Raw genomic sequence first — 26,728 nt, 5'->3', positions numbered from 1 at the left:
GGTGAAGCTTTTCTTTAGGTTTCTTTGACCTCTATATAGTATAGGCAGACTTCAGAGATATTGAAGGTTTGGTTCCAGGCCACTGCAGTTAAGCAAGCATGTGAAGATTTTGGTTTCCCAGTGCATATGAAGTTATGTTTATACTACACTGTAGACTTGTAAGTGTGCAGTGACATTATCTTAAATCTTAAAAAAATTGTGCAAACCTTATTTAAAAAATATTTCATTACTAAAATATGCTAATCCTCATCTGAGCCTTCAGTGAGTTGGTAATTTTCTTGTGGTAATAACATCAAGGATCACTGTCACAGATCAGTACAGTCAATATAATAGTAATGATGAAGTTTGACATATTGCTGGAATTACCGAAGTGTGACACAGAGACACATTATGAGCAAATACTGTGAGAAAAAAATGGTGTCAGTAGACATACTCAATGCAAAGTTACCACAAAGCTTCAGTTTTTAAAAAAATGCAGAATCCATGAAGCACAGTGAAGCAGAGCACAGTGAAACAAGGGCTGCCTGTAAACTGTATTGGCCACAATTCTTCATTAGCTTCATAAATTTGAGGTGTTTAAAAATCAGACCCACTTCTGGTTCCCAAAAAGAAGATCAGATCAGAGATCTCTTATCGTAAGAAAATTTGTAAAATTATGCAGTTACTTGTTATAGACAGGCAGGATCACTACTCTGTGTAACTTTTGCCCACTGGGTTCATGCAGTGATTAGCTTGGTAGCTGCTGGAAAGTTTTGATGCATGGGCTTCGTGGCATGTGGGATCTTTCTGGACCGGGAATTGAACCTCTGTCTTCTGTGTTGGCAGGCAGATTCTTTACCACTGAGCCACCAGAGAAGCCCTAGTATTTCATTCTAATTCCTCTGTTGACTTACCTATGCTTTTGTATCTTTTTCAGTGCCTTTTCTCCTCCTTGGTTGTTCTAGAAATTACAGAATGCACCCATGTATTTATTATTGCAGTCTACATAGGGTGATATTGTAACAGTTCAGATAAAATTAAGAATCTTAAAAGAATCTTTTAATTCTCTTGATCTTTTTTTTTAACATACATTACTTCTTATGTTATAAACTCCACAATATGATGTTACTTTTTTTGCTTTATATAGTCATATTTCTTTTAAAGAAAGAGATGAAAAAATATGTATCATTTATATTTCTCACATATTTATCATTTCCAGAGCTCTTTTTTCCTTCCTATAGGTTCAGATTACTATCTGTGGTCACTTTCTTTCAGCTGGAAAAATTATCATTAGCATTTCATATAGCATATGTCTTCTGGCAGCAAATTCTTTCAGTTCTTGTTCATCTAAAAATATCTTTATTTTGTCTTCATTTTTTTTTTACAATTTTTATTGAAGTATTATTGATTTACAATAATTGTCTTTTTTTTAAAAAGAAAATTTTTTCATTGGGTGAAGGATTTGGGGTTGCATTTATTTTTTTTTCTGCAGTGCATCAAAAATCTTTTATTGTCACCTGACTGCCATTGTTTCTGATAAGAAGTGAGCTGCCATTTGTATTGTCATTCCTTTGTGTGTGTTGTGTTTTCTCTTAACTCCTCTTCAGGTTCTCCACCCACCTTTGCCCATCTATACGTGGTTTTTAGTAGTTAGACTGTGGTGTACCTCCTTTTGATTTTCTTCAGGCTTATCTGGCTTGGAGTTCATAGTTTGGGGGAATTATAGGACCGTTATTGCTTCAGGTAATTTTTTCTCCCTTGTTTCCTTCTTATTCTTTCTCTATCTAGTACCCCATTTACACATGTATTTGTGTGTACTGACCCACAGATCATGGGACTCTCTGCATTTTTATTTAATGTTCCTAGTTCTTTACGTTGACTAACTGATATTCTCAGTTCTTCAGATTGGCTAATTTTTATTCATCTGTCTTCAAGTTTGTTGACCCTTTCTCTTTTGCAGTCTACTATAGACCTGTCCAGTGGATTGGGTTGTATTATACTATTCAGTTCTAGAATTTTCATTTACTTTTTTTAACTTTATAGTTTCCATTTCTCTGCTGATATTTCCCATGTTTGTTTTTTCTAATCATATTATCCTTTAATTTTAGAAACAGTTATCATAACTGCTTAAAGTTCTTGCCTGTTGAGTCCAACTTCTAGAATATCTTGGTGTCTGTTTCTATTGACTGCTGTTTCTCTTGACAGTGTCATTCCTCTTTTCCATCATGTATCTAGTAAATTTTGATTGTATACAGGACATTGTTGATAGTACTAAACAGAGTCTCTGGATTATTTATCTTCCTCTGAAAAGTGTTGATTTGACAAGAAGTTAATTTGGCTTAACTCAGACTTCAAATTCAGCCTTTCCAGTAGTGAGCAGCAGCCAAATCTATATTGTTTCCCTATCCTTCTATCTGTCTCCTTCTGACATGTTCTTTGGAGTTTTCTTGTTCACATTTGGTTTAGGGCACAGCAACGAACCTGTAGTTTGTGTGAGGTCTTAAGAGTTTTATCCTTTGTATTTTTATTTTCTTCAGAGTTTCCTTTTCACTCTTAGATCAATTCTTTTTTTGGCCGTCAACTCCATCCTCTGACTCCTTAAGCCAGTAAGACTGTTGCTCTGCTTGAATTTCAGTCACTGGGAGCTTGGTGGATAAAGGGTTTGACCCTAGGTGGAAACTAAAAATTTCACCCTATGTGGTTCCCTTTTTACAAAGATCAGTCTCCTTCCAGTTTTTGGCTTCTTGCTGTGGCTCTTCAGGGCCACCAAACAACTGGTTTTAATATTTTGTCTGGAGATTGTATTCTTATTTACTGGTAGATTATTCAGATACAATTATCTATCCATTATTAGAACCATAACTTCCCTACTTTTTTTTTTAATGACTTTGAGAAATAGAAATGTGGTTATTGTTTCTAAATTGTTGTGACCTGTATTGGTGGTAATATCAACTGACTGAAGAGTAGTTACGGTGTGCAAAGTGACATATTCTAGAGTCCTGGGAAGTGAGCTGTGACATCTCCAGCTTCAGGTCTAATATATGATATATAACTTCTCAGGAATATTCCTTCTTTATCATGTATTTGTCATTTGATTCATTCATCCATTCATTTATTCATTCATTTCCCTAATAGGTTAGCCAAGCTACACCATATTTTGCCTTCTAAATCTGATTCTGTATGGTCCAGTGTACAGGGTTATATATCCATAACTTAAACAGTTTGAATTCCAGTAGTATTCAGTTGGACAACTGAATTTTCAACTTGTAGGCCTTTGAAAAAGATCCTCCATTTCATGTACCATTTTCTTAGGTACCTTTCTTCTTTGACTTTAGGAAGTGTCCTCTCACCTTGGGGTTTTTCTGTTTGTTCATTTCACTGCCTGAAATGCTCTTCTCCTGTTTATCTAGCTCACTGCTGTCTGTTGGATTCAGCTGGAACATTATTTATGACGTCTAGTCCATTAGTAGCACTCACCCCACTACCTCCCCAGACACTCTTGTCACATCACCTCATTTTATTTCCTTTTTACCCCATATCACCAAGTATAGTTCTTTTATTTTGGCTATTTGCATAGTCTTGTCTTCTTTCACTCGAAGACAAGTTTTATCCTTCAGGATTTTTTTCAGTCTACCAGTAGACTTCAAAAAAATTCCCTTTTTTAAAAAAAAAAAACAAACACTTAGCCTCAGTTGGTTTCTGTTGCTTAGAGACAAGAAACCTGACTGTACGGAAACTAGTATAGGTTCTACACAGTCAGGTTACAGGCAGCCTGACTGCCTACAGCCAGAAGTCACTGCAGGCAACACTCGGGGAAATGGCAGAAATTTGGATTGGTTTTCTGGCCTAGCAGATGGGTTATTTTTGTTTCTTTATTTGTTAGTATAGTTTTAAACAACAAGCACTTGTATGGTTCTTACTATGTGCTATTCTGAGCACCTTTACAGAAATTATTTTATCTAATCCTCAGAATAGCTATGAGGTAGGCTTTATTATTAGTTCCTTTAACAGATAAGGAAACATGCACATAAAGATTAAACAACTTGCCCAGGGATGCATAGCTACTAAGTAGTAAAATTTCATTTCAGTTGGTGTTGAAAGCAGGGAATACCTGAATATTCTATTCAGGGAATAGAATATTCCCTATATTATTCCCTATAATATTCCTTATAATATTCAGGGAATAGAATATTCTATTCAGGGAATACCTGAATAATCTATTATGATTCAGGAATTCTAAGTCTGATAATCCATGGGATTAGTTCCTTGAAGAACTAATGAAATCACTACCTGTAATTACTTTGAATACACTACATCTCAAGCCCAGATTTAGGTTCATGTTGCCACTGCTGCAGAAAAATGAAGGATTTCAGTGTCTACTGCATGGAGTGGGCAACTTGAAGAAAGAAAATAAAATCTGAATTTGTATTTTCAGCTAAAGATGATGGACTAGAGTTTACAGTCATTATATCATTGAGCTTGCATAATATCTTGTACCTATCAGCCTTAGGGTTAATTAAGTCTTAAGGGTTAATTAAGCCTTAAGGTTTAATTAAGCCTTAATTAAACTTTACTATGATTTCAGCCTGAAGAGAGCATGGCAGCCCACTCCAGTATTCTTGCCTGGAGAATCCCCATGGACAGAGGAGCCTGGCAGGCTACATTTAGTCCATGGGGTCACAAAGAGTTGGACAGGGCTGAGCGGCTAAGCACAGCACAGCATGACTTCAGCCCATGCTGGATGAACACTTTTTCCTAGGCTTCCTCTTTGAGAGTTAATATATTGATCAGCATGGAGTGAGATCAGTTATCCCAAATTACTCTTCAGAAAGTTCCTTTGGGGAAAGATTTTGCTGCTGAGTGGTGCTGTGGCGGTCCTAAAGAAAAATGGGGGTTTGAGGGGAAGATATTTGTTTGGGTGGGTGTTTTATAGTTAGAATCATAATATAAAGCATGCTTCATATTCCATTATAATTTCTAATTTAAAACTCCTTTAAATTCATTCTGAGAAAGTTGGATGGCTCCTAAAAACGGTCATACTTAATGCTGAAAGTTAGGAGATCTCATTTTTAAAAAGGATTTTGGAGAATATGTTACCTTTTGCAATTCTAGGAGTGGGATAAGAAAGAATAGTATTTTTGCAAGAGCCCTCTGTCCCCTCCTCTCCTAAGTACAGACATTGCCATACCTATATTTTCCTAGAATCTCCTTCTCTGTTGGTAGGATTGGCCAGAAGCAATTTAGTCGTGCCTTTCAAACCATGACATTTTACAGTAGGGGTTGGCCAGCTGCATCCTATAGGCCAAATGCAGCCTTTGGGTGTGTTTTTATATGTCCCTGAGCTAAGAAAGTTCCTTTAAAAATGAATAACCAACAGGGACAGTGGAGTCTGCACAACCTGAAATATTTATTGTCTGTCTTTTCATAGAAAACTTGGCTGACCTCTGTGCCTCACCATACTTGTTGGGGACACAGGACAGTCAAGAATGCAGCCCCTAAATATTGATAGGTTACCTGATCGAGAGTTTCTCCTCAGGGAACTGATTATACTGCCCTCTCTTTTGTTGTTTGCAGCTTAGCTAAAAGTTGAGCATGTCTGATAAGAATCTCCTAATTATTCATTTTTCCTTTATGACCTCTTATTTAGAGAATAGTGATAACTCTTATTGTATTGCTCTGTAACAAGTCATCCCAACACCGAGTGGTTCAAACTCACAAGCATATGTTGTTTCTTATGAGTCACGGGGTTATCTGGGGATCAGTTGATTTAATCTGACCTCAGCTGGGAGTGGCTCTGCTCAATGTGTTTCTCATCTTCCTTCTGGTATCAACCTGGACACGTCCTTCTCATGGGGATGACAGAATTGTGAGAGAGTAAGTTGAAACACAGCATGGCCTCTTGATGACTAGTATGGGACTGGCTTATACCATCATTTTGAACTCATTCTATTGGCCAAAGCAAATCATATGACTGGATGCCCAAAGAGTGTAAAATTATATTCTGCCTTTAGTGGGAGGACATTGGAAAGTTACATGACAAAGGATGTGGAAATTTGGAGCTAATAATTCAGTCTATCAGTTTGGTTTATAATCAGAATATGCTGTGCAACCAGCATTGAAATACAACTCAAATATCTTTATTCATTCTGCTCTTAAGAGATCTGGACAGCAAGACATCATTCCTCATAAGTCATCCCGAGTATAGGTGTCAGGAGCACAGGGACCATAAGTTTCTTTACTTGGCTGATTTGTATTTGTATTGTCTTTTTTGTGCCTAACACCATATTCGGTATTGACCATCTGGTGATGTCCATGTGTAGACTCTTCTCTTGTGTTGTTGGAAGAGGGTGTTTGCTATGACCAATGTGTTCTCTTGGCAAAACTATATTAGCCTTTGCTCTGCTTCATTCTGTACTCCAAGGCCAAATTTGCCTGTTACTCTAGGTGTTTCTTGACTTCCTACTTTTGCATTCCAGTCCCCTGTAACGAAAAGGACATTTTTTTGGATGTTAGTTCTAGAAGATCTTGTAGGTCTTCATAGAACCATTCAACTTCTTCAGCATTACAAGTCAGGGCATAGAGTTGGATTACTGGATATTGAATGGTTTGCCTTGGAAACAAATGGAGATCATTCTTGTCATTTTTGAGATTGCATTGCCAAATCCAGACTTAAAGAAAGTGGGGAAAACCACTTGACCATTCAAGCAGGATGTAAATCTAATCCCTTATATTATACAATAGAAGTGACAATAGATTCAAGGGATTAGATCTGATAGAGTGCCTGAAGAATTATGGGTGGAGGTTCATGACATTGTACAGGAGGCAGTGATCAAAACCATCCCCAAGAAAAAGAAATGCACAAAGGCAAAATGGTTGTCTGAGGAGGCCTTACAAATTAGCTGTGAATAGAAGAGAAGCAAAAAGCAAAGGAGAAAAGGAAGGATTTACCTATTTGAATGCAGAGTTCCAAAGAATAGCAAAGGGTGATAAGAAAGCCTTCCTCAGTGATCAATGCAAAGAAATAGAGGAAAACAATAGAATGGGAAAGACTAGAGATCTCTTCAAGAAAATGAGAGATACCAAGGGAACATTTCATGCAAAGATGGGCACAATAAAGGACAGAAATGGTATGGACCTGACAGAAGCAGAAGATACTAAGAAGAGGTGACAAGAATACACAGAAGAACTATACAAAAAAGATCTTCATGACCCAGATAACCACAGTGGTGTGATCACTCACCTAGAAGCCAGACATCCTGGAATGAGAAGTTAAGTGGGCCTTAGGAAGTATCACTACAAAGCTAGTGGAGGTGATAGAATTCCAGTTGAGCTATTTCAAATCCTCAATGATGATGTTGTAAAAGTGCTGCACTTAATATGTCAGCAAATTTGGAAAGCTCAGCAGTGGCCACAAGACTGGAAAATATCAGTTTTCATTCCATTCCCAAAGAAAGGCAATGCCAAAGAATGCTCAAACTGCCGCACAATTGTGCTCATCTCACGTGCCAGCAAAGTAATGCCCAAAATTCTCCAAGCCAGGCTTCAGTAGTACGTGAACTGCGAACCTCCAGATGTTCAAGCTGGTTTTAGAAAAGGCAGAGGAACCAAAGATCAAATTGCCAACATCTATTGTATCATCAAAAAAGCAAGAGCGTTCCAGAAAAACATCTGTTTCTGCTTTATTGACTATGCCAAAGCCTTTGACTGCGTGGATCACAACAAACTGTGGAGAATTCTGAAAGAGATGGGCATACAAGACCACCTGACCTCCCTCCTGAGAAATCTGTATGCAAGTCAAGAAGCAGCAATTAGAACTGGACATGGAACAACAGACTGGTTCCAAATCGGGAACGGAGTACGTCAAGGCTGTATATTGTCACCCTGCTTATTTAACTTATTTGCAGAGTACATCATAAGAAATGCCGGACTAGATGAAGCACAAGCTTGAATCAAGGTTTCTGGGAAAAATATAAATAATCTCAGATATGCAGATGACACCACACTTATGGCAGAAAGCGAAGAAAAACCAAAGAGCCTCTTGATGAAAGTGAAAGAGGAGAGTGAAAAAGTTGGCTTAAAACTCAACATTCAGAAAACTTAAGATCATGGCATCTGGTCCCATCACTTCAGGTAAATAGATGGGGAAATAATGGAAACATTGACAGACTTTATGTTTTGGGGCTCCAAAATCACTGCAGGTGGTGACTGTAGCCATGAAATTCAAAGATGCTTGCTCCTTGGAAGAAAAGTTATGACCAACCTAGGCAGCATATTAAAAAGCAGAGACATTACTTTGCCAACCAAGGGTCATCTAGTCAAAGCTTTGGTTTTTCCAGTAGTCATGTATGGATGTGAGAGTTGGACTGTGAAGAAAGCTGAGTGCTGAAGAATTGATGCTTTTGAACTGTGGTGTTGGAGAAGACTCTTGAGAGTCCCTTGGACTGCAAGGAGATCCAGTTAGTCCATCCTAAAGGAAATCAGTGCTGAATATTCATTGGAAGGACTGATGCTAAAGCTGAAACTCTAATCCTTTGGCCACCTGATGTGAAGAACCAATTTGATTTGAAAAGACCCTGATGCTGGAAAAGATTGAAGGCGGGAGGAGGAGGGGATGACAGAGGATGAGATGGCTGGATGGCATCACCAACTCGATGGACACGAGTTTGAGTGAGCTCCAGGCGTTGGTGATGGACAAGGAAGCCTGGCGTGGTGCAGTCCATGGGGTTGCAAAGAGTCAGACACGACTGAGCACACACTAACTATCCATATTACTTTCTGGAGTTAGGGAGATTTAGGTCTAACAGTGAAAATTGGCCATAGACCAACACTTAAGAAGATGGTGTGATAGTCCAATAGTAGAAATTTTTCCTGGATATAAAGATAGCAACAGAAAAGAGGGGTAATCAGTTCTGCTTTGTGAAACACAGAGCATTTTGTTGAGGAGGAGATAAAAGTAAATTCTGAATGAGAGAGAAGTCCATAGTCCCTGCTGGACAAGTTCAGGTAGAGAAGTACTATTTGTAGGAATTACTGTAGTGATCTGTTGAGTCTGAGAAAATGATTATAATTAAAATCTCTTGTTTATCCTCAGATAATAGAAAAGTCACTAAACACCAGTGAGTAACTTTGTGATTACTGCCTACTTATATTATTTATTGCAGTAGCTTTCAAATTTGCCTGCATCAGAATCACCTGGAGGACTGGCTAAAATACTCCTTACCCGGTTCCACCCCCAGAGTTTTCTGTTCGGTAGGTCTGGAACAGGGTCAGAGAATTTGCGTTTCTAGCATGTTCCCAGATGATGCTGATGGTGCTAGTCCAAGGACAGCACTTGGAGAACTATTGATTTGTTGAACTTTTCCTGTATATCTGGCACTCTGCCATGTGGTGAGTATATAAAAATGGAAAGAACATGTCTGTCCTCAAGTTGCTCATGGTAAGGGGGGCAGACACAAAGAAGTAAGTGTATGACAGTCAGTGGGTCGAATCACTTGGAAGTAGTTTGCTGTGAAAATACCTCAGTGTGACTCTTAACTCAAAATGGTTGCAAGTATGTGTAAGACACAGAAAATCCTTTAATCCTGAGCCAAGTTTTAAAAAATATCAAAAGTAAAAACAGGTTCGCTGAGTTCCGTCGCATTGCGGGGAGGGACTGGCGCTGCTTTCCCCGTCTACGCTGCTCAGGCTCCCGGCTGCTCTATATGGAGCGTGCCCTGCGCTGAGAGCGGTTCCAGCCCTCGGGTGTTCCACAAAAGCGCGGACTGGGCTGCGCCTGCGTTTTGTGCCTTCCCCGTTCAAGCGGCTCAGGCAGCCAAGAGCTTGACGGGTGCACTCTCCCCGGGTGGCGGCGCACCTTCTCCCCTCCACGTCCCCAGCCCCAGTCCCCACCCGTGCCAGTCGGGTGCCTTCGCCCTGTGTCTCGCCGCGACCCTCCTGGCGGATGTCGACCATCCAGAATCTCAGGAGGTCTTTGATTAGAAACTGGAGGCCTGTTTGCAGTGCGGTAGGGGATGCAGTCCTTGGGGCCGAGCCAGCCCCTTTCCCCTCCCCCCTGCCTCCTGCCTCCGGCGGGGCTGGGCCGGTCCGCAGCCTGCGGGCTCTTCTATGGACTTGCTCGGTCGGGCCGGCAGTGTGTTCGGGCAGGTTGATTTTCTCTCTCTCTTTTGCTGTCCCACAGTTTAAGTTGGTAACTCACAAAAACTCCCTCCGATTGCCCTCAGGGCACTCAGGACTGGTCCTTACCCTAAGCAATGCCGCCCGTTCCTCTCCGTTCCGCCCCCACTTGCTGGGAGTTGCTTTTAGGCACATAATCTGTGGGTTTTATTTATTTTTCCCCTCCCAGTTAGGTTGCCCTCCGAGATTCAAAAACTTCCCCCAGGCCCGCCAGTGTGAGGGTTTCCTGGTGTTTGGAAACTTCCTGTTAAGACTCCCTTCCCGGGATGGATCTCCGCCTCTAGCTCTTTTGTCTCTCTTTTTATCTTTTATATTTTGTCCTACCTCCTTTCAAAGACAATGGGCTGCTTTTCTGGGTGCCTGATGTCCTCAGCTATCGATCAGAAGTTGCTTTGTGAAGTTTGCTCTGCGTTCAATTGTTCTTTCGATAAATTTGTAGGGGAAAAAGTGGTCTCCCCGTCCTATTCCTTCGCCATGAAGTAAAAACAAATAGAAAAATGATCTTGAGTGCTGCTTTGCATGAAATTAGTAAATGGAGTTATCTTCAAAGTTGCCTTTAAGAAATTTCTGATCAAAAGTTTTTAGACATGCTTTTGGTGGTATAGGTTGGACAACATATGTCTGAATTACTTTGCAAGTAAAAGCTGCCCCCTTCTTTTGTTAATTTGTTGTACTCATCATTAGCTATTTTTAAGATGTCAGATAATGATGTTATGTTTGTCATGCATAATTCTACATTTTTACAGAAAATGCTAGAAATTTGATTTACTTCGGAAAGCAGACAAAACTAGCCAAGAGCAGGAACACTCACAAACAGGCTTCCTTAGGCATCCTTACCTGGGGCTTGAGGTGCTGAGCCCCAGGGGAGCACAGTCAGTTACTGTGATCGTGAACCAGTGTGAAACGCTGAGACAAAGTGACGTCTCTGCCTTGAAAAGGGCACAGAGGAGGAAGGCAGTGGACATAAAGTCATGGATCCAGACAGGGCTGTTGATGGCTCCTACTTGGGCATGGGAAACTGGGTGAGGGGCAGAGCAGGAGTTGATGAAAGGTATACCTGTAGTGGGAAACCACTTGGTTAGTTTGCCAGAGTTATGTGCCCAGCAAATGAAAGAGTGACCAGGACAAGTAGTTGGACTGGTTTAGAGAAACAGCTGTACTCGAAGTTGTCTTGGCACGGAAGATGTTCTGCCGTCGTACTGAAGCAGTCTGGATCTGGATCCTCATCTCAGCCTACCGGGCTAACACCCTTAGAATAGTAATGATCTGTGGGGCTCCTGGCTATCTAACCATTTATATCTTTTTAAAAGCAAAAGCATATGCCTAAAGCGATGCAGAACATTTCATTTTAAATGATTATATTCCCCCTGGCAAAGGGAACTAAAGCCAAGTAGAAATTGCAGACAGAATGCTCTGAAATGGTATAGTGCAATCTGTTTTCATTAGAGATGAATTATTTTTTCTTCTTTATTTTTAATTGAAGATAATTAGATTACTGTGCTGGTTTCTGTCATACATCAACATGTGTCAGCCATAGGTTCATGTATGTCCCCTCTGTTTGGAGCCTCCCTCCGACCTCCTATCCCATCTGACCCCTCTAGGTTAGAGATGAATTATTAATGGAAATTGTTTGTAGTGTTTTTTGAACTGTCCTTTAATTATATAGTTTAATTAATGATGAACTCTTCTAACCTTTTTCTTAGCATACATCTGTGGATGGATATACTGAACCCCATATCCAGCCGACCAAATCAAGTAGCAGACAGAACATCCCTCGGTGTAGAAACTCCATTACGTCAGCAACAGATGAACAGCCTCACATTGGAAATTACCGTTTACAAAAGACAATAGGGAAAGGAAATTTTGCCAAAGTGAAATTGGCAAGGCATGTTCTAACCGGTAGAGAGGTAAGTTTTCACAATGCCTTTTAATACTTACTTAGACCTCTCCAGAGTCTTATTAAAAAAGCTTTCCTATAGCTGATTCTGGGAATAAATTAACAGTTGTAATACAGGTAAACACTGGGGTATGTATGAATGAAATGTCCATAGGTAGAGTTATACCTGGCACAGAAAAATTGTCCGTACATATTAGCACCTCTTATAAATCAGATGTGTTGCACATGAGGTTTTCTTAGACTTCTGTCTTTCATTATATGGTTTCTGTAAACATTTCAGATTACCCTTGCTACCCAACCCCAGGAACTAGGATAACTTCCCAGAAGCTAGGATAACTTCTGATTAATTACTGCTTAAGCTGTACTGTATATAGGAAAGAAATCTGAGGTTGTACATGTGAAACTTACATAATGTTAAAAGCCACTGTTACGTGAATAAAAAATAAATTTTAAAAACTACTACTTGAAGTAAATTAGGTATAAATGTGTAGGAAATTAGCCGCTAATTTTTAATCTATTTAGAGATTACGTTGAGCAAGTTATACAGATGTTTTTCTCAGATAATAAGAGAATCAGGTTTCTAAAATCCTGTGTGTTTCAAAGTAGGTATATTTACATAGTAAAATATATGTTTTAATAATAATAATATATTTAACAATTTATATATTAAAGACTCAAAATAGTTAAACATCTAACATTCTACGTTACATGATTGGATCCAATTAGGACATTATGAAAAGTCTGTCATAAATCATTTTTGCTAAGTTACCATTTTGTTTTATACATAATATTATTGTCACTTATGGTTAAATTTAGTCTTCTCTGTCCATTTTGACCCCAGGAGCTATTAGGACACAGGCTATATTAGACAGAGACTTAGAGGACATTTAAACCTGTTTTGTTAGTTTGCTGTAAGTTTGGGTGTCCAGTCTCTCTCACCACGTATTACTTAACTTACTAAAAGTTTATAAGCCTCTCCCTTCTGATAATTATGACTTACCAAGATCATGAGTCAAATATTAAGGTACAAATGATTTTTACTTTAAAACGGGAAACTTGGAAGAACTTTGACAAAGGTGTAATTTCACTGACTCAGAATCAAATCGATTACAGACTTGGGTCAATAGAATATATTCTAAGGCTGTCTAGTTATCAAAACTTTACCATCCAATTATGTTAACCCCCAGTATAGCTATATCTCGTTAGGATGAAACAAAAGATGTTTTCTTTATAAATTTTATTTCTTAAGATATGTATTCTCAAAATTTAATGATTCTCTTTTTCAGGTTGCTGTGAAAATAATAGACAAAACTCAGCTAAATCCTACCAGTCTACAAAAGGTATTTAATTATTTTAATAGTAAGTAATTATAATGTGATTTATAATCAATATATGATACTCTGTAGAATCAGTTATTTTTAATTTCCCATTAGGTACAATTCTACATTTCATCAGTATATATGAAGAAAAGACTTGATATAAACATAATATTTACATTTGTTAATATTTAAGTATTTATCAAATGTTTGAAAAATATCTACTCCTCAAATGCATGTACCGTGTCAAAGGAACTTATGTCTTTTATTACAGTAGAATAAAACTTTTTGTATCAGATATTTTGAAGTACTTAGGATTCTGCTTCATTCTAATCAACTTGAGATACTATTGTCAGTAGCTGTGTTTCCTATTGCTTCAGTTGCTTTTCTTCCTTCCTCTACCAAAACTACAGTAGAAGATTACTGTAGAAGTTACTGTATGCTAACTTACAGTAGAAGATATAAACATTTCTTCAAAGGGTGAACATATAAAACAGCATAGGGACCAAAAAAGCAAGTAGGATGGGAATTAACCTGGTAAATTTAATAAAGCTGGTTCATGTTGCTTCATTATTTATTTGGGGAAACTTTCTCAGATACACATTTTAGTACTTTAAAAACAAAGCAAATATTTTAGCATTTGTGCCATATATGTTGTTTATATATATAGCTTACTGTGTGATATATAAGATATATATGTGTAATTATATATAAGTACATTATTATTTTTATGAGAATATAATGGATTGTGGTTACATATGTAAGTATGGTATAAATAACTGGATTTCTAAAACAGAATTCTATAAGAAAGTTTTAGTGTGGTATATGTAACTATACCTGCTGTGATTCTGACATTAAATGAAAAATTTGGGTCAGTGATAATCAAGACTTCCCACTTTTCATAGTATTGGTATTTCTTATCTGTATGAACATGAAAGGTTTGCTGGGTTTGTTTTTGTTTTGTTTTTTTCTCTGTGAGTGTGAGATGATATATGCCTTGTTGGATGATTTTGGGAGAAACTTCCAGTACCTGTCTCTCAGCTAATCATGACTTAGTGGTATGAGTTATAAAAAGGCATCTTCCTTGGGCAGACAAATTATCTAAAGATGCTGTTTCTTCCTGTGTTAGAGCCACAGTGGGGCAAATTTTTGCCCACCCCTCTCCTGGGAATCCCTTTAAAACACAGAGACTGCATAACAGCCCAGAGGCCCCATTCATGACCCAGCTAGCCTCTCCTCTTTTCTGAGGTTAATCTGTGTGATACTCTGGTAAATTAAGTGATTTTGAGTGACATGTAGAACTAGTCTAGGCCTGTTGTGCTTGTTGGGTGCAGGGTAATATGATCCCCACTCTGTCTTTCTCAGAGGGGCCCAGAGAAAGTTGTGGAACCAAAGTCACGCTTGTTGAAACATGCAGACATGCAGATGTGAAGCTGGACTGTTATTCAGATAAAAGATATGCTTGCTGATGTAATTTCTGTTACAGATTCTGCTAAATTCTGCTAATCTTGCTGATAAAGGGTTGCTTTTTCAAACAGGCATATAAAACATGATGGCAATTTTGTTTTCTTAAATCTGTGAAAATAAAAGCAAAGATTGAAATTTACTAAATGTAGCCAGTACACCATGTGTATTTTGTTGTTTTCAGAATAATTTTTATTTATGTTCATAGCTTCGCCTTTTGTTAAAAGATTTAGAAAAGAACAGATCAAGGCTTGCTTAGTTCTCATGCATTGTAGAATATTCAACATTTGGCATTACTCATTGAATGCTAGGAGCATCTCATATGCCAGTCAGTCATATTTAAGAAATAAAAATATAAAACATGGAATTAAAAGTAATCATTTTCCCCCCTTCGCACTGACAGTCAAGTAATAGTAAAAAATAGCAAAATGGCTTTCCTTTTTGCTATTAGTGCCTTAGATGTGCTTGTTAAGAGGCAGATTATGACAGCACATATTTGCAGTAAGGATTCATTTTAATCTCATCTCAGCCCAAAAGTGTTCGGTTAAGTCTTGCTCTGGACTTGATCTGAATTTAAGCTGGTCCTTCTTGTTTATTCTTTTTTGTATAGCCTATTAATAGGGAATATTGCTTTCCTTTGCCAATATTAGTGATAGATGAAAGTAATCTAAATTTGATACCCCAACTGTTCCAAACTTCTGAAATATAGAGGTCTTAAAAACAGTTTGGTCTTTGGAATTGTTAGCATCTTTAGTTTCAGCATTGCTCATGTAATATGCTTGTATTATTTGTATTACATATTTTAAATTAATGGAATCCAATTTAATACATTTTCATAGTTTAAGACTGTTTAGCATAGATGTTTTATTTACTTGTTCCTCTTTGGAGCATGACTCCCACCTCATATATTAGTGATTTTTTAGAGTAGGGTGTATGAACTATACTGGTGATTCCCTGGGGATATTTTAAGCAGCTTATTACTGATGGAGAAAAAGCAGAATGATGAAGCAGTTTTATTCATAGTTCACTAACTTGAAATGTAAGATTGGTTGTTGTTTTCTCTGAAATCCCACCAAGTTTTGAAACTTGGACATATTAGTTTATACACAGATTGACAAAGTTTATGTTAGTTTGTCTCCGCTCACAATCATCAGGGTGCAGTTTATCTTCTGTATATTACTTATTAATTTGCATCTTTCAGTATTTTACTGTATTGCATTATATTTCAAAATCACAGAAGTAGCACAGTGGTTCAGACGTCATCTGCCGAGTAGTAAAGCCTGCAATGAAAACAGAAACAAGACACTGAACTCCTTAATAGTGAGAAGGGCAGCAGCCCAGTCACAGAGAACAGGGGTCCCTGTGGCAGTGTGTGCATACGCGGGACAAGTATAAAAAGCTTCGATAATTGACATCTAGGAGTTAGACTTACTGAGTGCATAATTCATTTACTGCTAGTGTGTTATCTGGTGTGTAAAGACGTTGTCAAATGGTCACCTAAGCCATTTATACTTCAGCGAGGTTTCAAATGAAACCCAGAGATCTCTCTGGTAAGATAGTTAAGTTTTCCAGAATATCTTCAACATAATCTGTATCATGTTGGTGAATTTGGTCAGTAAAAGTAGAGGGGAAGACAGAATCATGGAAGCAATTCAGAATTAACTTTTCTTTTAACACATCAGAAAACCAAATTTGTAAAGGCAATCCTATAGTTATTGACAAATATTTTTGATCAAGAAGAAAGCAGAAGCTCCTTGGCAGTACTCCTTAACAAATCTCCCTGTTGAACATCGGTTGAAAACCAGTTACTCTCACATGTGCCTGCTCTCTCACATATTTCACTTTGTAGCTGCAAAAAGCCACTTACGTGCTGAGTACTTCTTGTGCACAGCCCTTTTCATGTGTGTAGATCATTTGAAGGGAGAGTCTTGACCAGTTCTTTCGTGGACGAATGAAAGCCTAAGTCGTAAGAGAAGAACTAGCATTTAGTGAGCTGGTTGCAGACTGCGGAAGTGGTCTCTGAGTCGTTCCTGAGTTCACGCATATAAGTGAACTCTGCCACAGGCGTGACAGTGCTGTGTGAATGCGCAGGCTCATACCCAGTGCCAGGTCACTCATCACTCATTCTCCGTGAAACTTCTGGTTGGTGACATGTCTCTGACCTTGATTTGATTTTAAAGGAATGCTGGAAGCAGGGACATCATAAAATCTTGGCTATTGGGAGATGTCTCTGTAGCACAGTGTGGAGAATTGGGAAGTGTATCTTTCACATTGAAATATGATGAATTTGAGGGAGAAGGTGTTCAAACAAATTTCTTCTAAAATTTATTTTTAGTTGAAGGATAATTACTTCACAATATTGTGTTAGTTTCTGAACAGGTTTCTTTTAAAACGTGATGCCAATAATGTTAATATCTAACTAAAATATCAACAGTTTAAATGTTAAAGATAACCAGATTTTCTGGAGAGTTGCTCTTGTTTAATTACGAGGTAGTATCTTAACTCTTTTGCGATCCCATAGACGGCTTCTCTGTCCATGGAATTTCCTAGGCCATAATACTGGAGTGGGTTGCCATTTCCTTCTCCAGGGGATTTTCCTGATTCAGGGATCAGACCCGCATCTCCTGCCTTGCAGGCGGATTCTTTACTGCTGAACCGCTGGGGCAACCCCTTTTTGGAAAGATCTATATTTCAGGCAGTTCAGTGACCAAAACCCTGACTTTTCTAAACCCTGTTTTAGCCCTCAGTTATTGGACTAAGAGTTCAATAACATGTTATAGGCAGGTTTAACATACAAATGTTACATGCAAATATGAAGACTACTTTCCAGAGTAAGCATATCCAAAGAGTATATTAAGAACCCATTTGCTGTTATCCTTCAGATGGAAATTTCTAGTCTTCTGACTTTTTAGTGTGATTAGATCAGTAGCCTAGAATCCGTCTGAGAGCTGTGCATAATCTTTTTAAAGAACTGCTTTTGTAAGGTTGGATGCACTAATTAGTCTGAATGTCTTTAACATACCTCCCACTGCTTCCTTAGTTCCTTTCACTGGTCAATCTGGATTATAATTTAGGATTTTTTAAATTGAGTAGAAATAAGAAGGAAAAAAAAAAAGTAAAGCTAGAAATGGAAACTGCCTTATGATTAAAGCTACATGTCATTGAGTCCAATACATGTGTTAATTAATTAATTCTTAATCTAGCAAATATTTATTGAATGAAGATTATATTTCCCCTTATGTTTTCCTCTGTTTTTCGCTCCCCCTTTTCTCTTTCCTTTAAATGGAGTCATATTCCTTTTTGTTGGCCACTCAATGTTGGAGTTTCACAAGGCATGGTCTTAGGACTCGCAATGTTTTCTTCCTAGGCTGTCTCAAGGGTAACTCTGGTTTAAATGATCACCTATAAGCAAACACAGATTTATTTCTTCAACTCCGAACGCCTCCTACATTTGCTTGTAATCCCTCAAAGATAACTCAAACTTATATCCAGAGCTGAGCTCGTGACCTCCCGCACCTGCTGCTCTTCCAGTGTCCTGTCTCAGCAAAGGAACGGCACTGTCCCCAGCTGTGCTGGCCAGAAGCCTCAGAACTGTCCTTGGCTCCTCCCTCTCCCGCCTCCTCACATCTCAGTCCTGGGATTGTTCTGATTTTATTTTTAACATGTCTTTCTCATCCTGATCCTCTGGACACCGCTGCTGTTATCTCTTCCTTGGACTACCCCAATAGCCTCCCACCCAGTTTTTCTGCACTTTGCATCCCTCCCAACGCCCCCCCCCCCCCCCCACGCATACACTCACTCACACACATATATATACCCTTTAAAAAGTCATCAGGGATGCAGAACCTGATTATATTGTCTTTCTATTTAAACTTTTGGATGACATTCCGTTTTTTGTAGTCTGGAAATCAAGTTCATTAACATGGGGTATGGATCTTACCTTCTTTTTTCATCTCATGGTCCCCCAACTCTCCCCAGCTTCTCCCCGCTCTCTTCATCCCCTCCTCCTCCTATTCCGCTGCCTTTCTTTAATCTGCTCCTATTCATACTGTTTCACCCATCAGGCCTTTGCAGGTTTTCACCCCACCGTATTCTTAAGCTTTTACCACTCCTTCTGGACTTCCCTGATGCTCAATTAGTAAAGAATCTGCCTGCAATGCAGGACACCCCAGTTTGATTCCTGGGTTGGGAAAATCCTCTGGAGAACGGATAGCATACTCACTCCAGTATTCTTGGGCTTCCCTTGTGACAGCCGGTAAAGAATCCGCCTGCAATGTGGGAGACCTGGGTTCCATCCCTGGGTTAGGAAGATCCCCTGGAGAAGGGAAAGGCTACCCACTCCAGTATTCTGTTCTGGAGAATTCCATGGACTACAGTCCATGGAGTTGCAAAGAGTCGGACACAACTGAGCGATTTTCACTTCACTTAATTCTTGCTCACTTCTCACATTTCAGCCTTCAGAGTAATTTCTTCACGGAAACCTTTCCCATCTCCCCAACAGGTGTTAAATCCCTCTGCCCTTCTTAAAATCAAGTGCCGAGAACCAAGAGTTATTCATAAACCATCGCTTTAGTTTTTATCTCTTTTGCTCGAGTAAGACTATTTGGGTTTTGCTTTTGATGCTTGTGTTTCTGCCTCTGACTCTGAAGACCTCTGTTCTGATTTCTCAGTCTTGTTTGGCTGAAAAGCGTACATCTATTTCTGTATTCTCAAGAGCTATGCAATATTTTCACATTTAGTTATTTTAAGAGTCATACTCCTGGCTTTTCTAAGTTGGGAAGTTTGTTGATATAGTACACTAGTCTATTTTTAATTTTTGGATGGAGACTTCAAAATATCTTTCCCATTTTAAAAAAGTTGCTTTCTCGTGATGTTTGTTTATTTGACTAAAATGTTTCATTTCTAATCTTTTTTTGTAAGATAAAACTACAGATACAGTTGAAGCTCTGTGTGTCATTTCTTGATTCTATTCCTGTCTTTCTACCTAGAAATAACTTCTATTCTGAATTTGGTCTTTCTTATTCCCATTCATTTGTTTAAAAATTTTTTACATGTGTATCTTTACATAAAATACTATATATTATTTATTTTTAAGCTTTTTATTCTTCTGCAACTTACTTTTTTCCATTTAGTTTTAGTCATGTTAGTTGTATAGTCTAGTTCATTTATGTTCACTGTTATTATATGTCATTGTACAAATAAGCCAGTTTACCCATTCATTTAGTAGATATCTACTAGTTAGTCCATCTTTCTATTTATATTTAGATTGTTCCTGTTGTTTTAGTATTTCCTTTTTTTTTTCTAGTTAGCTTTTTGTTTTTGCTGTTACAGACAATGCAGCAATGTTTATTGTTGTGTACATATTTTTCTAAAGAAATATAGAAGGGTCTGTATCTTTCCAAGTAGAATTGCAAGGTTGAAGGGCATGCATATCCTCAAATTTATTAAATAACGTCAAATTGCTCTTAAGTGGCTGCACCAGTATCTACTTTTGCTAACTTTTTATGAAATTTACTTTTGCTTCACATTGTTGTCAGCACTTTGTTTTATCAGATTTCTTAATTTTTGCCAATCTTGTAGAAGGTATCTTGTGTTGGTTTTCATGATTTCTGCCTAGTGAGATTGGACATTTTTTCAAATTTAATCTGTTTAATGTTTAGTATCTTCTTTCTGAAATTATTTGACTTGATATCTCAAACAATTGTATTTACTTAACAACTTGAGCCCACAGTTGTATCCATACAAGCCCTTCGATTCCTGGGTCGGGAAGATCCCCTGGAGAAGGAAATGGCAACACACTCCAGTACTCTTGGAAAAAAAAAAAAAAAGCCCTTGGGAAAGACTGTAGCACTATAAAATTAGTACCAGTTCATAAAAAAAAAAAAAAATTATCATTCATATATGAAGGTAAAATTTAGGCAAAGTGGCAGAACCTATTATTTTGCATTTAATAATTGACTACAAGTTGTCAAGTTTAGAAGTAACTAAGGATTTTATGTTTTTTAGTTAGAAATCATCTAATATATACTAATTTAAGTATATTCAGATTTCTTTTTCTGAACTATTTAATGGGGAGAACTTGAGAAGTTAGCCTAAACTAAGTTTTTATACTGGTACTAGCAATAACTTCATAAAATATTTGATGTCCTAATAATAATGTCTGAAGTAAAAGAGGAATGAATTGGTAATGCTAGAAATTAAAAAGCTGAGAGTTTAATCTGTAGGGTTCTGTTAATATAGGCAAATTGTACATAAAATTCCTCAATGACTGGTGTCTCTGAGAAAGTGTGTACAGAGCCCTCTCTCTTAGAACTGAACATCACCTGCAGGGTACAGCACCACCTGCACTTCACATTAATAGGCCAGTAAACTGCTGTGAAAGAAACAGTTGAATTTTTACAAGGTTTGCGGTGGAGACAAAGAAGAGCTTCTGCCCCTCCTCAAACCCAAATAAGAGCAAAATACTTGAAAGGCCAAGAAGACTGTGTTAAAAGGCCCAAGAAGATGTCAGCCTCCTCTTATGAGCCCAGCATACTGTGACTCTGATGACAGCCCAGAAGAGCTCTCCTTGTGGGGAACAAGGTTGACCACTGCCTTGGTCGATTTCTCCACGGCCAGAGTTATTCTCTGTATGCCCAAGAACACGGAGATGATGAAGAAGTCCTTTAACACTGACAGGTCCCAGGACAGCATAGTGAGCAGGTCTGGTAGAGATGATGATGGGCGTTTGACTGGTCCCTGACTATGATGCTTTGAGAGTAAATAAGATGGGCATAGTCTTGGCCATGTCCACTTGACTACTAATGAATAGAATAGACTTTTCCACCATCAAAAAAGTAATAAGCAGAAGGAACGGAAGAGGTTGGAAGGAACAGAGTAGTTGAAAGAAGACATAAATAAGGCAAATACATATTGATTAACACTATAATCAGTTCAGTTCAGTTCATTTGCTCAGTCATGTCCGACTCTTTGCGACCCCATGAACTACAGCACGCCAGGCCCCCCAGTCCATCACTAACTCCTGGAGTTCACCCAAACCCATGTTCATCGAGTCAGTGATGCCATCCAACCATCTCATCCTCTGTCATCCCCTTCTCCTCCTGCCCTCAATCTTTCCCGGCATCAGGGTCTTTTCAGATGAGTCAACTTTCGCATCAGGTGGCCAAAGTATTGGAGTTTCAGCTTCAACATCAGTCCTTCCAATGAACACCCAGGACTCATCTCCTTTAGGATGGACTGGTTGGATCTCCTTGAAGTGCAGGGGACTCTCAAGAGTCCTCTCCAACACCACAGTTCAAAAGCATCAATTCTTCGGCTCTCAGCTTTCTTTATAGTCCAACTCTCACATCCATACATGACCACTGGAAAAACCATAGCCTTGACCAGACGGACCTTTGTTGGCAAAGTAATGTATCTGCTTTTTAATATGCTGTCTAGGCTGGTCATAACTTTCCTTCCAAGGACTAAGCGTCTTTTAATTTCATGGCTGCAGTCACCATCTGCAGTGATTTTGGAGCCCAGAAAAATAAAGTCAGTCACTGTTTCCACTGTTTCCCCATCTATTTACCATGAAGTGATGGGACCAGATGCCATGATCTTAGTTTTCTGAATGTTGAGCTTTAAGCCAGCTTTCTCACTCTCCTCTTTCACTTTCATCAAGAGACTCTTTGGTTCTTCACTGGAGTTTGCCTAATCCTGATCCTTACCTCTAACCAGGAAGGACTGAACTGAAAAGTGAACACCTCTCCACAGAACTGAGGCTTGTTCACTAACCTCAGTTATCTAAAACAGTCAGGAATCAAGGAGGAAACCGTAAAAGCCTCTGAACAACCAGAAGAGCTATCACAAAGTCCAGATAGTGAAGTCCCTGCCCTTCCATCATAGACCCATCCATCTCAAGCCTTCTCTCAGCATTTACTTCTCTAATTCAATACCCAGTCTTAAAACCCTGTCCTTAATTCCCAGTTAACAGAAAAGTTGAAAACAATAGTTTGAAAGGTATTGGTGAATCCAGAGCTCTCCTGCTAAATTTGTGTATGCCAGGAACATCATGATGTCACAGTTTCAAGAGGAAAACTTGGACTAGAATCAGAAACTCAAATAGTAATATGGGACTATTTAATATGTTCATGAACTTCTGTTTTTTTCCTGGTTAATTCTTATGTGCGTTTTAATCACACTGAAATTTTAAAATTGGGGGAAGCTCTTATAAATGTTGGTCTAAAACAATGGAAAACTTTTGTTGTCCTTACTTAGCCTGGATATATAATGGTTAGTTCGCTCAGTTGTGTCCAATTCTTTGCAACTTCACGGACTGTATAGCCCACCAGGCTCCTCTGTCCATGGCGTTTTGCAGGCAAGAATACTGGTTGTTGTTGTTCACTCTTTCGTGTCTGACTCTTTGAGACCCCATGTACTGCAGCATGCTAGGCCTTCCTGTCCTCCACTTTCTCCTGGAGTTCAAACTCACGTCCATTGAGTTGGCGATGCCATCCAGCCATCTCATCCTCTGTCGCTTCCTTCTCCTCCCACCTTCAGTCTTTCCCAGCATCAGAGTCTCTTCCAGTGAGTCAGTTCTTCACATCAGGTGGCCAAAGTATTGGTGCTTCTGCTTCAGCATCAGTCCTTTCAATGAATCTTAAGGACTAATTTCCTTTAGGATTGACTGGTTGGATCTCCTTGCACTCCAAGGGACTCTCAAGAGTCTTCTCCAACACCACAGATCAAAAGCATCAACTTTTCAGTGCTCAGCCTTCTTTATGGTCCAGTTCTCACATCTGTACATGACTGCTGGAAAAACCATAGTTTTGACTAGTGGGTTGCCATTTCCTTCTCCAGGGGGTCTTCCCAACCCAGGGATTGAACCCACATCTCCTGTGTCTCTTGTAGTACACAGGCATGCGTGATTTTTACAACATTTCTCCATGTCACGGTAACCTTAAGTTGGTCTAAATGTTCAACTCTCCTTTCTCCCTCACCTCTCTGTCTCCCCCTTTACTAAGGAAGAGCAAGCATGGATAAGATAGGCATCTTTGCTAGTAAGGATGTGTTCTGGGTGAAAAAATCACATATGCGTAAGGAACTCACTCTCTCTCCTTCTGCTACCTTTGACTCAAGTGACTGGTGCAGAAGACTTTGACATTGTCCAGTCTCTCCTCTGTGCAGCCAACTGGAATATTAGAGTTTAAGAAGCAATTAAGGGGAGTCATGTAGAAAAGACATCATAAAGCTTTACTGAATCCATGTGCTACTACTGTTCAGTTGACCCAAATTCTCTAGGTTTGGAAGGTTGATGACAAATCTAGCTGACAATTTAAGTGTTTCTTTAGGAATAAGGGTGATTGGCAGGGCATGATTCTGGCACTTCATTGTTCCAAGTCAATTAAGCGCTTAAAATCCCCGTCATCACTTTTTCCAGCAGCAGCTGCTCTTCTGTCCATCGCTGCCTGTCACTTTAAGCCAGCACATACCCAGCTTATACACACATTTATGCTGTTGCTTGTTTTTGTTTTTTTCTCACTTCTTGTCAAAAACTACTAAAGGATAAAATAGATAACCAACACGGACTGACTGTATAGCACAGAGAACTATACTCAATATCTTGTAATAACCTATAATGGAAAAGAGTCTAAAAAAGAACATATATGGATATAGGATATCCATATATATATGGATATATATATCCATATATATATATATATATATAACTGAATCACTTTGCTGTACACCTGAAAAAAAAAGAAAAAAAAAAAAGAAATCCACCTGAAAAAGAGGTTACTATGCATAGAACAATATATTCTAGACATCTTTGAGATATAGGAACCCGATGGCTGTATATTATTGCTCTAACTAGAATAAATTAAAACAACAGATACCACTTCACACCCATTGCATTGCATGTGTGTGCTCAGGCGTGTCCAACTCTGTGTATAACCTGCCAGGCTCCTCTGTCCATGGGATTTCCCAGGCAAGAATACTGGAGTGAGTTGCTGTTTCCTTCTCCAGGGGATCTTCCTGACCCAGAGGTCAAACCCAAGTCTCCTGCATCTCCTGCATTGCAGGTGGATTCTTTACCTCTTGAGCTATCGGGGCTTCCTGCACTCCTTTAAAATGGTGAAAGTCCAGAACAGTGACAACATTGAATGGGGGCAAGAATGTGAAACAACAGGAACTCTCAGCTGCTGATGGGGATGCAGAATGGTGCAGCCACTTTGGAGGGTGGTTTGCTGGATTCTCACAAAACTAAACATACTCCACTGTACCACTCAGCAATCCTCCTCTTTGATATTTACCCAAGTGAATTGAAAATTTATGTCCACACAAAAGCTTAATGGTTTGTATACCTTTATTCATAATTGCTTATAGTGTGATCAACCAGTAGAGATAACTAAAGAGTCAGGCCCCCCACCTCCTGAGAATGTTGTTTTTGGATAAAAATCATAAGAATGTACGTTTAGTTTCATTTCCATAGTATTTTTCTTTTATTCCTAGTAATGAGTATTTGATTGTTTTTTTATTGTATATGGTATATTCACACACACACACACACACACACACACAACCATTTGAGTTCAATTAATTAACATTGTCCTGGAAGCCAAGTCTTAGTAGAATTGGAATTGTGAAATAAATCTCTTATTTGACCAGAATCCTATAGTGTCTTATAAGAAGATAAATTTCTTCAAATAGATGTTTTGATTGGTTCTCTGCTTGAGTGTTCTTTTTTAGCAGAAATGTTTCCTGTTTTCTTTCACAGTTGTTTCGAGAAGTACGAATAATGAAGATATTGAATCACCCTAACATAGGTATGAAATTTATATTTCACAATTAATGATAAAATATTTTCCTTAAATACTATTGAGGCTATTTGAAATGATAGAGTTTTAAGGATGTTCTATATAAAAGGAAGAAAAACGATAACCTAAATGATAATCTCAGAAAGTGTTACTTTGGGTAAAAATATTATAAAGAAGATAACTGAAGGCTACAAATTGTATTTTTCTACTACCTTGCTATCTTCTACTCTTCACTGAAATAATACATTTGACTTGGAGTTGCTGTATACAGATGTTTCTTGTATCTCCTTACTAAATCTTTCTAAATAGAGATTGCATGCCATTTAGGTATTGATAAGAAATAATTCCAGATATTTTGGCAATATGGACTTGGGTTTGTTCATAGTCTATAGGCAAAATAACTAGTTTGAATTTTAAAGGAAATAAAGATTTTATTTCAATTTTAGTGAACTTATTTTCATAAGTTCTATTTTCCCCCCATATTTACAGATAAATTTATTTGTAAATTAATTTATATATTACTCAAAGTCATTGGATTATAAGAAGTAAAAAGCAATTCTTCATTTAATCTGTTTATTCTTGAAATATGCTTCTTATGCACTAAAAAAATCTTGTATATTAGAGATACAATTTTAGAGACGTACAAAATTAGAGATGTAATTCCCTGTGGTATATAATTTCAACTACATAAGTCTGATAATTTAGTAGATTTTAATCAGAAACTTAAAATATCACATAATTATAAAATTTTTTATTTCTGTACCAAAGATTATTTAACATTTTTGATTGATTCATTATGATAATAGTATCTTTCTAAGTGTTCACTAAAATTTTGTTGTTCTAAGATTTTCCTTTTTATTACATTATTCTAATTTGTAAGGGGATAAGGTTTTTAATCCTAGAAACTTAACTCTCTTTTGAGCCAACAGTTGGTTCCAAATCATTTTGTAATAGTTATCTTCCATGGTAGTAATAATCCTTGGGAAAAGTTTTAAACTTTAAATTATAAGTAGTAATTTTTATTAGTAAATGCTCAACTTTTCCTTTGTTTTAGTGTTACCTTAAATTTTCTTAAAGCATATGTAGTATGCTCACAATTACAG

At 38.1% G+C, this 26,728-nt stretch overlaps 1 protein-coding gene across 4 annotated transcripts in view; it reads left to right on the top strand.

The window, feature by feature from the left end:
* The window catches only part of MARK1 (microtubule affinity regulating kinase 1), a 132,594-nt gene that overhangs the window by 60,502 nt on the left and 45,364 nt on the right, over window positions 1–26,728 (top strand). For all 4 annotated transcript variants that reach the window (XM_020892528.2, XM_020892529.2, XM_020892526.2 and 1 more), the window contains exons 2-4: window positions 11,856–12,059; window positions 13,336–13,389; window positions 25,586–25,634. In XM_020892528.2, coding sequence (XP_020748187.2) covers window positions 11,856–12,059; window positions 13,336–13,389; window positions 25,586–25,634 — 307 coding nt within the window. The remainder of the gene's footprint in view (window positions 1–11,855; window positions 12,060–13,335; window positions 13,390–25,585; window positions 25,635–26,728) is intronic.

The sequence above is a fragment of the Odocoileus virginianus genome, chromosome 11, assembly GCF_023699985.2.
Source record: "Odocoileus virginianus isolate 20LAN1187 ecotype Illinois chromosome 11, Ovbor_1.2, whole genome shotgun sequence".
Classification (NCBI taxonomy): Eukaryota; Metazoa; Chordata; class Mammalia; order Artiodactyla; family Cervidae; genus Odocoileus; species Odocoileus virginianus.
The sequence above is the reverse complement of the archived record's forward strand: the minus strand, read 5'-3'. Positions and strand labels throughout refer to the sequence as shown.